The sequence below is a fragment of the Phasianus colchicus genome, chromosome 16 (assembly GCF_987193195.1).
Source record: "Phasianus colchicus chromosome 16, bPhaCol1.hap1.1, whole genome shotgun sequence".
Classification (NCBI taxonomy): domain Eukaryota; kingdom Metazoa; phylum Chordata; class Aves; order Galliformes; family Phasianidae; genus Phasianus; species Phasianus colchicus.
Window position 1 is genome coordinate 3,929,179 of NC_143451.1, and position 15,605 is coordinate 3,944,783.

Below are 15,605 nucleotides of genomic sequence, written 5' to 3' on the forward strand. Positions count from 1 at the left end.
CATCGATCTCGGGAAAGTGGTTGGTTGTGCTTTCCTTGCTTGTGTGCAGTGTGTTTGAGCCCCGTTGCCTCTGGGAATCTGGTACGTGTAATAGAATTCTGGTACCCAAATCTTAGCGGTTCAAAATGGCAATAATGGGCAAAAACCAGATCTAGTGTGCTAGATTTGCCTATGAGTTCAGTGTAGTCTTGTCTCTTAAATTTATTGGCCTGATTAATTCATGTTCTTCGCGGCTTTTACTTTATTTTGATCAAAATAGCCACATGGCATTGCACTTTGCAGCAGAAGTTTGAGATGAAAGAGGAGAAGGAGCTCAGAACGCAGTCACATCCCTTGTGATGTCTGCCAACAGGACAGCCAGTTGTGTCATGGTTTGTTGCTGAGCTGTATAAAAACTGGATTCTGCTCTTTGCTGATTCCGAACTGTGTGTGTGTGTTCTTTGGAGCAGTGCACAGCCACGGTTTTGCTCCCTGTAGTTTGCTGAGCAGTGGTTTGCTGTTGGATGGTAATCTTCAGGAAATCTAATGTTGCAGGGAACTTCTCTAAAGAACGAGAGCAAGACTTCTGTATGCATCCTAATGTTTGACTCTGTGTTTTGAGGAATCTGAGGTAAGGCAGATAAGAGGGGAAAAAAAGATGTGAAGAGATCAGCTGGCTGATATTACTGAGTAGCAGATTGAGATGCACTCGCCGATTGTGAATTAAGTCAGGCGAAGACGTTCGCATTCCGTGGTCGCCGTGTTTGTTTTTGCAGCCTGCTGCTGCCGTTTGTTTCTCTGGTGACTCTCAATCTGTCTGGATCTGCCTGAATTGTTTTACCATGACTTGCGCTTAATTTGCAGCTTATCCTCGACGTTGTCCATAGCAGGCTGCCAAGCGGGCTGGCTGCAAGCAGAGCCTCTGGCAAGCACAAGTAGCCACGCGAGCCGCGTCCCACCCAGCCCTGCTGCTGTGTGCTCACCGACAGGACCAGCTGCTCTGCCCCCTAGTCAACGCTGTGATGACCAAAGCAGTGTTTTTATGTTTTTTTTTACAGTGCCTTTATCGTAGTGCAAGCAGCAGGAGGATATAAAATACACAGAAGCACCTAACAGCAAAACTCACCCTTAGTAAAATGAAGGGATCTGTAACGCAGTTCTGGTTTGAAACACGGCCGTGTAAAGCGGTGCTTGGCGGATGATGTGGCACTTGATAAACCAGTTTTGGTAACTTAAAATGCTCTCCTACCACAGCAGTCCCTCCTGGCACCTGGAGTCGAGTTGTTTCCTATTTCTAGTACACAGGTTAAATTGCCTTTGCAGTTGTGCAATGTCATTGAAGATCCTTGAAGCGATAGCTGCTTGGCTTCTGCCTGCTGCTTACGCTCACGCCGGTACCCGTGCTGTGTCTGACTAATGCTGCAGGCTGAAGGAACGTGCGAAACGGAGCAGTCAGCCTTCATGGGAAACCACAGCTTGGTTTCCTCTGCTCTGCTTCCAGCTTGGGCTGGAGGAGCCGGTCTGCATCAAGTCATCCAGCTGACGAAAATGAAATATTTCAGTGTCTTTTTAGAGCGGAGTTGTGCTGTTGTGTTCTGCTGCAGTAACGCAGCACTGACATTAAGGATCTTGTCACCAACTCTCAGTCACCCTGGTTAGCGTTATATAGTACTTCTGTTTCTGGTGTTGGAGTAGAGTTTGTTTCTCAGTAGTGTATGCGAAGAAAGACTTTGATAGTAAAACCAAGAGAACCACCAGTTCTTTAGAACCCATAGACTAAAAGCGATGCTGTCTCCAGAAGTTTATGAAGATGACAAACCTTCAGATCCTCATGATGATTTCTTGCTAATTTTTAGGCTGATTCCACGTCTCTTCTTGCTGCTGCATGTCAATTTGTTTTTTTCTAATGCACAGACAGAGATGGGATTCGCTGAGAGAGGGCAGCCTGCCTATCCACGTGTGGCTGTGTAGAGGCTGCAGGTTGCTTCTTGCAGAAGGAAATGTCTGTTCTGTAGTGATTCTTCTAATAGAGCCCAGTTGTACATACAGATCCTACTGCACAGGAGTATTTTTGGTGACGAGATCTCTTAAGAGGTCTGAAAACCTTCTCATGTCATGATGCACTTATTGTTAGTGTTTGACAGTGAGCTGTGATGGCACTGTGAACTGTATGGTCATAAGTACTTAGAGAAATGTGAGCCCGTGGTATGGCCTGGGAGCTATGTGCTGCTGTCCTTTTTTCTTAGAAACAAAAGCAAGAAACTTCGCAGATGACATGGATAGCATGGCAGGAAGGAGTGCCTGTTTGGGAAATCGCTGCAGCTGGGGAAGGCAGCAGTGTGCAATGCTTACTGCTTGTGCTGTGAGCGTTCCTGTGTAATCCCACTCATGCTTTTGAGACTGGAAGTAGTTGGTAGAATTGAGATTTAGATGAATGAGGATTTGGGTGTTTTTCCTGGAAGTCATGCTGCTTACAAGGGCTGCCAGAGACCAGCACCTGGAAACACGTGCTGCGCTGCATCCTGGTGCCGCTTCAGGCCCAGAGCCATAGTTGCACTGAACGCACGCTTTTTGTTGCTTTGCTAAGCGTATGTATCTGCTTTAGCATTGGCACATCCAGTGCCACATCATGAATTGGTTTGCAGTGAATCATAACGGAGGCAAGGCACAGTAAATATTGGATCCCCTTGACAGAAAGATCCCTTGTGAAGCAGAGGAGCTCTCAGAACAACGGCAGCACGGTGCGGGCCCGGCTGCGTCCTGTCCCTTCTCAAACAGGCCTTAAACACAAACAAACAAGAACAAAATGCCCTTTGAAACTTTTGGCAATTAGGATAAATAAAATAACCCCTTTACATTGAGAGGATCTTTGTACCCTGGAAGGGCTGGAGAACTCAGCAACTCTAATGCTGGGGTTCGGTGCTGTGTGCCCGAGTGAACAGCTGGTGCTGAGCCCTTCGCTCTGAGCAACCTGCTGCTCCCATTGCAACCCTGTGTGCAGGCCTGGGCTGTTCTCACCACCCTGCTTAAACACATGCATTCCAGATGACCATCACATCTTCACCTGGCTTTAAAACCTCCTGAGAGCTCTGTGGGCTGCTTCACATGAGTTGTGAAGTCCTCCGAGAGGAGCATTCCGGAGATCTCAGGGCAGCTCTGCACGCTGTGTGGTGTTTCCAAATAAACACAGTTGGATCTTAAAATTACTGCTTGCAAATTATTTCAATGGTATAAAATATTTATATTTAGGTTTCTCTCTGGTTACTGTTAATGTCACGCTATGATATTTAAGCTAAGTGGTTGTTTTCAGTAAACCATATTGACTCTTTTTTGTGTATGCATTGTAACCTGGGGTGGAAACTTGTTCCTTGTTGGTTTGATTTCTGTTTTCCTCTGGTTCTGGGTTGAAATACAACAATTATCTATGTCTTTTAGAAACACTGTTTTTTTCCCTTCAGTGTAACCAGTTTCCTGCAGGATTTGTGTCTGCTGACGAGCTCGCATTGGGAAGGAAAGGAAGCTGAGCTCCTCGTGGTGTTTGAGACACCCCTGTCGCTCTGTAGGGCTGCTGGTGCCTTTTTCTGATTGGCAGCCATAAAAGCTCTTGTAGCGATTAGAATGCGTGGTCACTTGCTGCTAATTGTTCATTAAAGCTTAGAGTTCTTATTTGCTGAGGTTACAGCACTCAGCCTTCAGAGCTGTGCTTTCCTGATGTACAGCAATGATGCTCAGTGCAGAAATCGCTTTGGTTCTTCCTGCTATGCATCCCATTTCATCAGCTTGTGCTGGCCTTCTCAGAAGGAAATTTGGAAGTGTTTTATGCATGTGTGCATACAGAGTAAGCATATTTTGTTGTTTTTTTTTTCTGGAAAGTGTCAACTTAAACGCATTAAGAGATTTTTTTCTCCATATAGACATTCGTAAAGAGCACTTTTGCACAAAGTTCTGACCTTTCTATGTCAGTAATAATGCTGGAACGCTTGTAGGTTTTTAAGACATCTCGTTGCCTTGAAATGCTTAAATTTGTCTTTCACCTCTGAGAAGTTCTTGGAAGAGGTTTTCAAGCCGTACTACAAGTGGTAATAAAGCACCTGGCTTCCTCGTAATGGCATTTCTTAGGTTTTATTTCTGGCTTTACTTAGTCTTTCCTCCTGTAATAACAGGTGCAGCAAATGACAATAGTTCCTGCATCTGTGTGGTTTGGTTTTTGTGGTGTTTTTTTGGTGTTTTTTTTTTTATTGTTGTTTTTACATTTCTTTAGTACCGAAGAGAAGATGCTGTAGAACCTCATGGATCCGTTTCAGTGGGCTTTCATTAGGGCAGCCTGTGAGCAAGGGCAGCGGGGTGGCACAAGACAGGCGTCCTTTGGGTGCTGCCAGGCACCCAGTTGAATTCTCAGAACTAATTCTTGAAAATGTAAAATTTATTTTCCCGTGTATTTATTTAAGGTATCCTTGTTGTTAATTGACTTTAAAAGTGAGTATTTTTGAAGTGCTTTTTTCTTGTCAACCTGCCAGGTTGGGGTGGGTGAGGAGCGTTCCTCCGGTGCAGGCGGTGGCCTTGTCTCCATTCTTGCACTTAAACTGAATTCCTTTTCTTTTTTTTTTGGTGTTGCCATTGGCTCTTTGCCACAAAATGATTAATTTTTTCCTCGCTTCTCCATCTGTCCCCCTGGCATTTACATTGCAAGCACCGTGGTGACTTTCTTTTGGAACGTGTTCCTATAGGATAAAACAGCAATTAGTAAAGGCTTACATCATTTTTGTCAGCAAACAGATAGAAGATGGTGCCAGCGTAGTAAAGAAAGCCTGTCCTTCCCTCCTCACCAGCGTGCACAGATCCCCACCGGACCCCTCTGTCGCGCTTCCCTGGCAGCCGTGATCAGCCAGGTGGACCTTGCCTCGCACCACAGCTTTGTGCTTCATTCCAGAGGGAGATAAGAGTCCAAAGTGCGGGGCTGCAGCTCGCAGGCACCAGGAGGGATCGGCTGCAGGGGCCGAGCTGGGAGCTGGCGGCTGTCCTGCTGGCTGGGGCGCGGCGGTGCGGATGGCAGCACGGAGCTGGGGCTGCCTGCCTCCCGCTGGGTGACCGCTGGAAGGCAGGAGGGCACCGTGTGCAGCTCTGTCCTGCTGCTGACTGACAGTGCTGCGTTCCTGGTGTTCCTCCATTACGTTACCACACATGGCTCCTGCATTGCCAGCGCTTTGTGCGCTGCGAGTTGTTATTTGTGAGCACCGGGGACGCCTCAGTGCTCCATTTCTTTACCTTTCTGTCAAGGTAAGGAAAATCGTAAGTAAGTTAAAAGGATTTAAACAAAGCAAGGTGACATTCTTTCTGGTAGCAAAGAGACATCAGTGGGTGGGAAGGGAGAAGGGGGTCACAGTGCTGAGCTTTGTAACCATCTGTTGAAAGCCCACGTTTTAAGCAGATTCAGTGATGGCAAAGAATCTGAAGGCTTAGTGCAGTGGTAGAGTGTTAAGAGACTGATTTTGGTGATGCCCCAGAAGGGCAGCATAAGGAGTGTGCGGGTGTGTGACCTGGTGACAGCAGGCACAGGAGCTCGGACCATTCCTGCTCCTGTGGCAACCGCCAGCAGAGCAGCAGAGCTCAGAGGCAGAAGCACTCAGCTGTTCCTCTATGTGAAATTATTCCTTGCACGCCAAGCCCAAGGGATGCTTTTTGAATCTATGGGTCAAAATACTAAGTGCAGGATTCCTATTTCATGCTAGTTGTTTCTTTAAAAAATACAAGGAAAAAATAACATCCCTCGTACGCCTGTGATGTAGTAGGGGATTTTGGATGAGGCGTGTGAGATGCTGAGATGCAGTGGCTGTGGAAGGTTTGGTTCATTTTCTCTGAGATGCTCATATGTGATGCACGGCTGTTCAGTCAACCTAAAGCTCTTGATTATGGCGTAATCTTAAAGCTGTAGATTAAACATTCAGAAAACTGAGTCATCGTTCACAAGTAGCTCTTGAAAGGTGGAAACAGTTATTATCTGCTTAGCATTTAGCATAGTGTTTCACGTCAGGTTCTTCCAGTGATAAACAGGAGGAAACAAGGGGAGCATCTCTCCTTGCAGATGCACAAGGTGTAGGGGAAAGCAGTGACAGCTCTGCCTTCCTGGAGCCATCCCTGCTGCTGAACACACGGTTCTCATGTGCCCCGCTTGGTGACACTGCCCTTAGCTTGTGACCTGGCCTCTTGTCAAACCACATCACATCTAGGATGCCTGTTTTCTCTCTTCACTCCTTAATTCTGACATGTATGCTCTGTTTGCAGGCATGATGATGTAAACGATTAATCTGATCTTAGAGTTCTTTTCTAGCTTTTGTCTAACAGACTAAATTCAGAGAGATGTAAGGATGGTGGTGGTTACTAAAATACATCTTTGTCTTCCTGCTACAGCTGTTCTGTCGGAGTGAGAGGTACAGGAGCAAATTGGCAGAATAGAGGCTCTCCCTTTCTTGTTTTCCCATTGCCAAGAACACGAGCAGACCAGATCTAAGTTTGTGGTGTGACTGGTAACTGGGCTGAGTGCCTTCATGCTGCTACTGTATGGGCCCGAGTCCTTCCTGATCCCCTACATGCACCATCATCCTCACATAACCTCTCTGCTGTGCTGGCAGCACTAAGGGGCTCATTCAGCCTGCAGACACTGCCTGATGAGCACTATGGGAAGTGGCAGGGTCCTTTGTGCCTTCTCTTCATGGTGATGCTAATTGGAGCATCGTAGTTCACCTGTCCATCTATTTACCCAGCAAGCTTAGGAAATGAATTTTATTTGTGAGGCCTTTAACGAAAATGGGTCAAATTAGTGTGAATTCCAAAGTGGTGAGTGAAGCATGGATTTGGGGAAGGGGAGGAGCAGGGGTCCTGGCTGGCCTGGCACCTGTTTGCTTCATGCACCAACTAAGGACATAGCTGGTGCAATCCTGCAAGCAGAGTCGGTGTGGAGAAGCTGCTTTCCTGCTGCTGGGCTGAGTGAACGCATGCATGAAAGTCAGCTTCATGTGCTGCTGGGAAGAGCAGTGCCCTGAAGCTGTGCTTAGCCACCTCTGTTTTGTGGGGCAGAGGATGGTGCTGTGCTGTGATGCAGGTTTGGGTTTCTGTTCTGCAGCGCTGCTCTCCTGGACTTTGGTGGTTAGTGGAGGTGGCAGTATGGTCACATTCTTACATTGTTTTTGCTTGCCAAGACGTTTCCTTCTCACCTTTCTGCATTGTGTCTAAGCAAGCAGAACAGAACTTCTAATTCCCTTTCTGCCAGGAGGTCCCACATCATAAAGAACTGAGCATGTAGCAACAGCAATACAAATCAAACCTTTCACTGAAGGCTGTGCGGCTTTTGTGAGCTAATTCCTGTTTTTAAGTAGGAGAACTTCTTAGAGAAAAGTCTGCATAATCTTCAGAGTTTCAGTGGCATTTGGTCACTTACCCGTTCTCTGATTTTTGATTGGAAGGTGTAGGACCTCACATTTTGCCTGTTGATGCATGTTTGCTAAGTCTTTATACCTTTCTGTTCCCAAAATTGGTACTTTAGGGTCATTACTTGATGTTATAAGCTAATTAATAAGCTTAAATAATAAGCTAAGTAAATTAGGCTGTTAGACTGCAATTAAACTACATATTGTAGCCAGGACTATTAGTCCTTTGAATACTTCTTGAGGCCTTTCAGAATCCTGTCATTTTCATGTATCCTTTGTGAAGAGTTGATGCAGCCCGACTGCTGCTGCTGCAGAAGTGTTCTGGTCAGGCCAGGAGCACAGGGATGTCACTGTGTGCTCAGCCAGCCTTCTTTTCATCCCCCTGCTGTCACACTGAGAGCTCACGTTTGCACTTGGAGATTTTTGCAGGTTTACTTTCAGAGCTGGTCCAACCAAACCTTCCAGCCAACTTCCTTTCTTTCTCAGACTGTTTTCTGGATAAAAATAAAGGAGATGCTACGTTATATGTTAATGATAACCTTATTTTTAGTTTACTGGATTAGATCACAATGAGATTATTTCAGCCAAGCGTATTTTCCACTGAACCCAAATTGCTTTGAGTTCTTTGATTTTTTTTTTTTTTTCATGCCAGCCTTTCTGTATTTTTTCTGATGTCAAGCTAGTCTTTATCTGGTTGGGTTTCTTCCTTGTTTCTTTCTTACTAATGGACCATCATAACCTTTTTCCATTCTTGTGCAGAAGAGTCAGAGATTCAGAACTTAATGAAAGTTTGAAATTATTTCAGCTTAGAAGCTTTTCTTCAATTATCTGGCAGGACCAACTAATTAAAGAAATAGCTGTAACTTCTACTGGGCAACAGTGATGCAGGATACAAAAGCAGGAGTGTTGTCAGAGGTAGGTGCTGCTGCTTGGCACATCTCTGTGTCTGCAAACGAGGGTAGCTTTCTCTCATGCAGGAAAGCTAACAGCAACTTCCATCCATCCTACCAGAGTTTTTGTGAAATCTGGAAACCCTGGTGTGAAAGATGGGTTAGGGGTAACAGGAGAGAGAGCACAGTTTTTTCCCCAAGGAAGAAGGGTAGTGAGGAGCAGAACTTATATATAACTCTGTGGTTTATGACAGCATGTTGGAGGGGGAATTTAAGTAATGATAGAATAAAAAAAAAAAAAAAAGCAGAAAACCAGTGGATTTTGACTAGGAAATTGTGCTTATAACTGTGAATGGATTTTGCAGCATGTTATATTGGTTGCATGTCTTGGAAGCCTCCAAGGAGTAAGTGGTAATGAAGTAACTGCCTGGATGAGAGCTGGCAGCAGTGGCAGAGGTGAGGGGACAGTTAATAAAAACTCGGAGTGGGAGGAAAGGATGGGATTTATTGATGGCCCAGACGCTCAGAGTACAAAGGGGGAGGAACTCCTTGGTGCTGGCAGGAGGAAATACTGTGGTTTGTCAGCAGTAATAAAGAGGGGAGGAAGCAAGTAAGCTTTAAAAATAGAAGTGGCACAGCATTAAGATGCAGTCTGGTCCTGGCGTAGCTTGGAGTTGAGTTCCTGAGCACATGTTTCTGTCCCATCCACTCTGAGTATGCAGATTTGGTCACAGACATCATCTGTGACAACTCTAGGAACCAGAGAGAATTGAACTCAGTTCTGCTCTCAAAATAACCATAAAGCAAAACAAGGAGAAAAACCTCCCGCTGCCCAATGCATCGCATCGTGAGGTGTCCTGTGCTGTCCACCTTGGCCAAACACAGGCTTTATTTTTTTTCAGCTTGAAGTTGTTGAATTCCTTGGTTTGTGTGAGTCAAGTGAAATGCTCTGGTTTCCAACCCGTCCTCAGTAATAGGTCGCAGCATCTTAGAGAGTTTCCATAGTGATGAAAAAGGGGAGCAGAATCTGCCTGTCTTTCTGGGATAGCAAGATTATCCAATTAAATGCATCTTCCACCTTAAAGGAGAAGAGCATTTATCGTATTTCCGAGAAGAATGGCTTTTCAGTAGAAGTAATGTGTTTGAGATTGCCTGTGTTACACACAGTGCATCTGAGGTTCTTGCAGCCCTATGAGCTGGCTCTGCTGCCTGGCTTACCAGGCCCTCACTGCTGCCTTAGCTTTATGGATGGCTGGTAGTTATCTGTGCATCTGCCTGCGAGCCAACACAGCCAGCACCAGAGTTGTGTTAGAGAAGCACAGACGCAGAGGCTCGCCGTCCCCCTCTGCTCCCTCATTTCCCCAGGGCAGGGCAGGGTGCCGTGGCACTGTGTGCCTGCTGGTGCTTTTGCTGTGAGCTGCTGCTTTCGCTTTGCAGAACAAATGAGCAGTGTGAAACCCTGGCTGCACGTGTGCAGTTGTACGGCTGCGTTTGCCCGTTGTCTGTGAGATTTCATCTGACTGCTGCTGCTTGAGATGGAATTTTTATGTTTGGTTTGCTAACTGGGAAGTGCCAGCTGATGCCTGGAAGTGTTTTCACTGCCTGTTACAGAGAGGATCTGACTCTTCCTTTTCCTGTGCTGAGCTCCTGCCCAGCTGTTTGCTGGGGAGGTTGCAGCTGCACTGTATGCCCTGCTCCTCCTCCAGTGGTTTCGAAGTGCTGGGAGCTGATGCTCTTTGGCAGCTGCTTCTGCTAGAGCTCCTCCTCCATCGCAGCCTCAGCTGAACAGTGTTACAGGTGGGGGTTTGTTAGAGTGGTTCTTGAGTTGTGCACTTCTCCTGGTCTCGGGGAATTGTAGTCCTGTTTGAGAAGCTCAGCTCCTCCCACGTGAAATGGGATTGAAAAGTGTCACAGCTGGTGAGCCTGGGAACATCTGCGAGTTCTAATGAACTCGTCTGGTGCGTGGTCTCATGGCTTTTGTCTCCATATTTACCTCACGATTGCCACATAAGAGTTTCCACTCCTGAGATATCTTTTTCTAATTGAAGTCTTGAGGCAGCAGTGCTCAGAAGTGAAGCTAAGGTGGAAGGGGATGTCTGATGGTTTGCAGTGTTATCAGATAGGTACATTAGTTTTAGGCTGGTGTAACTGTAGCCATGGGTTCCCTTCCTTGTGCAGGGAGTCTGCTCCCAGCTGGGCTGAATGAGTAGCAAGGCATGCCTTGGAATTGTGATCAGATATCTGTGCCTCAACAATCACCTAGAAAGGCAATTATTATCCTCGTTGTATTAAGCACTCGATTTAGGTGACTTGAAGGGCTGCTTTGTTGCTGTTCTGCTTAGTTCTGATATGATTCATAACAAAATCTATTGAAAATGAAACATTACGAAATGATAAAGCAAGGATGATGGTACCTGTTAGGATTGCAAGGCCTCACAGCTTTGGGATAGTCTCAGTGGTTTCAAATTTTAGCAAATTTAAACTGAAATGTTCTGTGCTCATCCGGAGGAACCTGGTAGGCTGTCAGGGTACCAGTGTGCAGCTCTGGGTTTTGCACAGTCCTTTCTCCTACCTTGTTTGAAGCAGTGGGCTGAGACAAGTGGGCATGTTTATTAAATGCTTTGCTATTAATACTTCAGAGACAGCCTTAATGGATAAATATAAGAAATGAAAATGGCTTTGGACATACAGCGGTGTGTTCCCAGCACTGATTTAGCATTCAGGTTTTACTTCAGGCTGTTTGTACTTAGGGCTCATTTGCAAGTCCAGAAAAGAAAACCGTCTGTATAGAAAGCAGGCGGTACCATACAGGCTTTTGTTACAGGTACCCGAGTCAGAATGGTGGTTGTTTTTTTTTTCAGAAGCACTTCTGTATGACTGCTTTTGCATGTGTTAGCCTTGCAGTGCCTTCAGTGTAAGAGCTGAGCTAGAATTGCGGTCTTTCCTGGGTGCGAACGCAGCAGGCGCTGTGCATCCTGACACCAGGCTTCAGGCCCGGGCCAAAGTGCAGTGCTGAGCTGTGTGTTGGACTCTGCCCCTGCTGTCAGAGCTGCTGGAGGTGCTGGGCTGCGGGGCCGGCCTGCCTGCTGCCCCAGGAGCTGCCCTGGGAAGTGGGAGCGGATCAGAAGCACAGCGTGTGGTGCAGGGAGGGCTGCGGAGGTCAAAGGGGGGGAGAAATGGGATTTAGCCTTTCAAACAAAGGCTTGCTCGGTGCTTGGTTTATATTCAAGGCACTCTGACAGGTGACAAAGTCATCTAGGGTTCTTCCTGATGTAGGGGAAAAGAACACACGCACGCCTGTCTGCTCCACTTTCTACGCTGCGTTCCTTTGAGGGGTGGGAACTCAGCTGCAGTCACTCCTGCCGATGTCTTTTGGGGACCTTTTGTCCGGTGTGATGTTGACTGGCTCAGCTGATGGAGATGTCACCGCTTTGGGAGGCTGTCGCTGAGACAAAATGGCTCCATGGGATGGACGCTGTTCTCCTTAGTGGTTCAGCAGGAGCTGCATTTCTGCTTGCTGTTCCTCAGGGTCTGGGGGCTGTAAGCGTGGAGGATATCAGCCATAGATAGCCTTTTGTTTAGACATTTTCCCTCAACTACTCAAACAAGCAGATAAGCATTTACTTGATAGCTCAGTGTTCCCTTCCCCTCTGCACACAAAGTCATGCTTTGTGCACGGAATGCAGCAAAGTGCTTTTGAGGTTTGTGTGGTTTTCAAGAGTTGTTACAGCATTGGAAAAAGTAGGTTTTTTCCTCTGTGCAGATTAGGAGGAGTAATCTTACTTTCTCCTTTGCATTTGTATGGTGTTTTTGTTAGTTAAATTGCATATCTTCAGGTGCACACGGGGAGATTGCATAAAGCCAAATATTGATCTATATTTTAAAATTACTGTTATTTATTTAAAGTTGAAAATCTAATTTTGAACAATTTAAACCAAAATTTGGCCTTTGTGAATACAAAAATGAGTATTTGACATGTTGGGTTGTTTTTTCTTAATGTCCCTTCAGAATGTATAAAGTTACAGTAATGTCATTCTTTTGCAGATGGGAATGGCAGGTAACACCAGCCCCTTCGGGCAGCCTTTCAGTCAAACTGGAGGGCAACAGATGGGAGCAACGGGGGTGAATCCTCAGTTACCAAACAAGCCGGGCATGGCCAACAGTTTGTCTGCCTTCCCTACTGACATCAAGAGTACTCCAGTCACCAGTGTGCCCAATATGGTGAGTTGTACCTTACTGCTTCCCTCAGTGGCTGTTCCTCATTGTACATCCTGAATTCTGGGGTGTCATGGCTTCTGCAGCATCACTGCACGTGGTCACTTAAACACCAGTTGCCCCTACGGTTCTTCACTACTGCTCTGTAGAAAGTTTGTCTGTTTTTCCATAGCAATTTAACTTCCAAAGCAAACACTGTGTTTTGTTATGAGATTGCATTGCATCCTTTCATTTTGTCTGGTGCATTTGTTTCCAAACCGGATGAAAACTATTTCTCTGCAAGTACTGCTTGTAGGTTTAAATTCCTCAATCAATTAAAATGCGTGCTGGTTACACCATGAACTTCTCTGGAAGCCAAATAGTGGCTTTCATATCCTTTCGGTCTATATTATAGTAAGCACATTGCATGCTTTTCAGTTTATATTGTGCACGACTTGCAGCACCCAAGCAATGAAGAAAGATAGTTATTAGGATATCTTGCCCAAGTTTGTGGTATCCTGTTTACTAGAGTTTTCGTTGTAAAACAAAATTAAATATTCCCATTTGTCTCAGTATGTCTGTGTATTAATCAAACTGCTTGTGTTGTTTCTATGGAAACTCTGGCTTGTTGCATTTTATATTCTTATACGTGGTAGCAGTTACTATAGAAACTCGTAAAACCTTCCATAAGATGCAAATTGCTTATTTTTTAATTTAACTCGAAAACCAGCTATTTTTTGGCACACGCCATGCTTGATCTTCTACCAGTGAATTTGTTACCTGCCTGTAGCTACTAAGGCGATTTATGAGAAGGAGTGTGATGTGGTAAACTTCTTTTCTCCTGAATGTTAGAGGAGCAGTTCCTAATTCTCCTTCAGCTGCACCGTAACATCTTTGTGTAATTCGTCATCTGTAATTTACTGCTTCTGATTATGGAAAGGAGCTGCCAACTAGAATTGAGATGAGTTCAGAGTACCACTCGCACTCGTGCAGAATGTTTGTAGAAGACAAATAGCTGCGTGACTCTTCTGATGTTGTTTTTAAAATGTTTTAAGTTAGGATCGAGTGTAAAGCAAATGAATTACCCCCTGATTCGGCAGAGAATCTGAAGTTCTGCCCAAAGTTTGGTATTTGAGTGGTTGGATGGTTCTGAAGCCTGCTTGTGTGCTTATTTGAACAGCTGGTTCTGGGGGAACCTTATTCCTAATGCACACACATCCTAGCACCGGGGTAGTGGCAGATACTCAGATGAAGTGAAGGAAAGGCAGTTGCCATCGAGGCTCTCCTGTTGATGGGGGAGGGAGTAAAAGAGGAAACCTTGCTTCCTTTCTCCCTCTTTTACCAAAAGACAGAGGGAAATGAAGGAAACTCTTTTAGTATTTTCAATTGCAATTTCTTTAAAATGTCAAAAATATGAGATTTCCAAGAGAGCAAACAAAACCATCTTGAGTGTCAAAAAGCTTTGTATGTCCAATCTCTTTCCTCCTCCATCCAGTATGCAGAGAGAGAGCCATTCTGGCTGAGCAGACCCAGCCCCACTTACTGGTGGCGCAGGCTCAGAGCTTGTTCCTAATGGGGGTGGAACTTTGAGCTTAAAAAACCAGAAGTTTCCATCTGAATGTTTTATTGTAAAGCCAAGAATTTAAAACAAATAAATGCCAGACACGTTAAAATTTAACCTTCCCTTGGCAGCAGTGTAATTGTTTGGTAATGGTGCATACATGGCCATATGCTGTTCCTTCCACAGGGCCGTTGTGTTATTCAGCATACAGTAGGAATGGTGCAGCACCCCATCTTCTCACTGCAATCCCTTTGCTGTGTCACTTCTGTTTAAGGGACCTCCAGGTTTTTTTAATTGACAGGAACCACGTTATCTTGCCAACCAGCTCTCTGTGCTGCCCTTATCTTAAAGGGCCCCCAAAATAATATCCTGTGTGAGAAACAACCCCTTGTGAATGAGTCCATTGGTTACAGAAACCAAATTCCAGCAGACATGAAATACTTTGATTACCAAAAAGAGCATTTAAATCAGAGAGAGGAGTAAGGAATGGTGAAGCTTTGCTCTGTGACCTTACTCTGAGCCCTGAGAAGCACATTTGGTATAATCTCTTTAATTAGGAAAGAAGTAACAAACCTTACGGAATTAAAATGATTAAGAGGTCAGCTTTAAGGTATTAATATTCAGTGCCAGCAGGGTGGATTGGGTTTTCTTGCTTGTTTTTTGTTTTCTTAGTTGTGGGGTCAAACAGTATAGTAGTGGATCTTGGGATTGTGTCAGTTTTTCTTATGTGCTGATTGCCTGGATTTTTTTTTAGTGAATTGATGGCCCGTTTTACTAGGTAAGGGACAAAAAAAAAAAAAAAAGTATAGAATAGCTCCTGAAGTTCTAAAACTCCCAACTTACACTTCCATTGCATGGTTCTAACTTCCGAAAGCGTCCTGGGCAGCTGTAGCTACTGCTCTGTAGGGCTGCTGGAAGAGTGCTCAGACTCCTTCCAGGATGTGCAGCTTGAAGGCTCGAGCAGATGGCTCGTTTCCAAAGAAAACAACAAATGGAGATTGTGTAACTAACTTGTTTGATACCGGGTTGGCCATACTTGGCTGCAGTGAGACGATCCAGGCTTTCTGGATGGAGGAAGTGAGCCATGCCTGCGCATGGTACAGCCTCCTGTTTGCAGGGTGCTGGGGCTCTGGGGCACACAGTCAGTGAGAGGAGCCCCCCTGGGCTCTGCCATCGAATTGGCTGCAGATTTGCAGTGTGTGCAGCATGGTGTATTCCAGGGATGGGGATGGGCAGCTTCCTCGTGGCCATCGCAGTGAATCTGGTATTTTGGTGTGGGTTAGGGGTGCAGGGGATGAAGTTTGGCTGCCACCAGCGTGGTTTCACTGTTACCCTTCTGACCAGCAGATGGAGTTGAGAGAATATTACTTTTACTATTTACTTTTACTATTTACTTTAAAAGCTAACAAAATAATGTATCCTCAGTTCTCCCTACTTAGAATTGGAGCAGCTTGTCTTCTGTTGCTCTTTTTTTCCTAATCTCTTACTAGGCTGCATGCCTTGAATGTTGGGTTGAGTTCTCCATTATTTCTGTTTCTTTCTGTGTCCTTTGGATTT

General features: G+C 45.4%; 1 protein-coding gene across 6 annotated transcripts in view; it reads left to right on the forward strand.

The window, feature by feature from the left end:
* The window catches only part of CREBBP (CREB binding lysine acetyltransferase), a 78,964-nt gene that overhangs the window by 12,412 nt on the left and 50,947 nt on the right, over window positions 1–15,605 (forward strand). For all 6 annotated transcript variants that reach the window (XM_031595262.2, XM_031595264.2, XM_031595265.2 and 3 more), the window contains one exon: window positions 12,338–12,514. In XM_031595262.2, coding sequence (XP_031451122.1) covers window positions 12,338–12,514 — 177 coding nt within the window. The remainder of the gene's footprint in view (window positions 1–12,337; window positions 12,515–15,605) is intronic.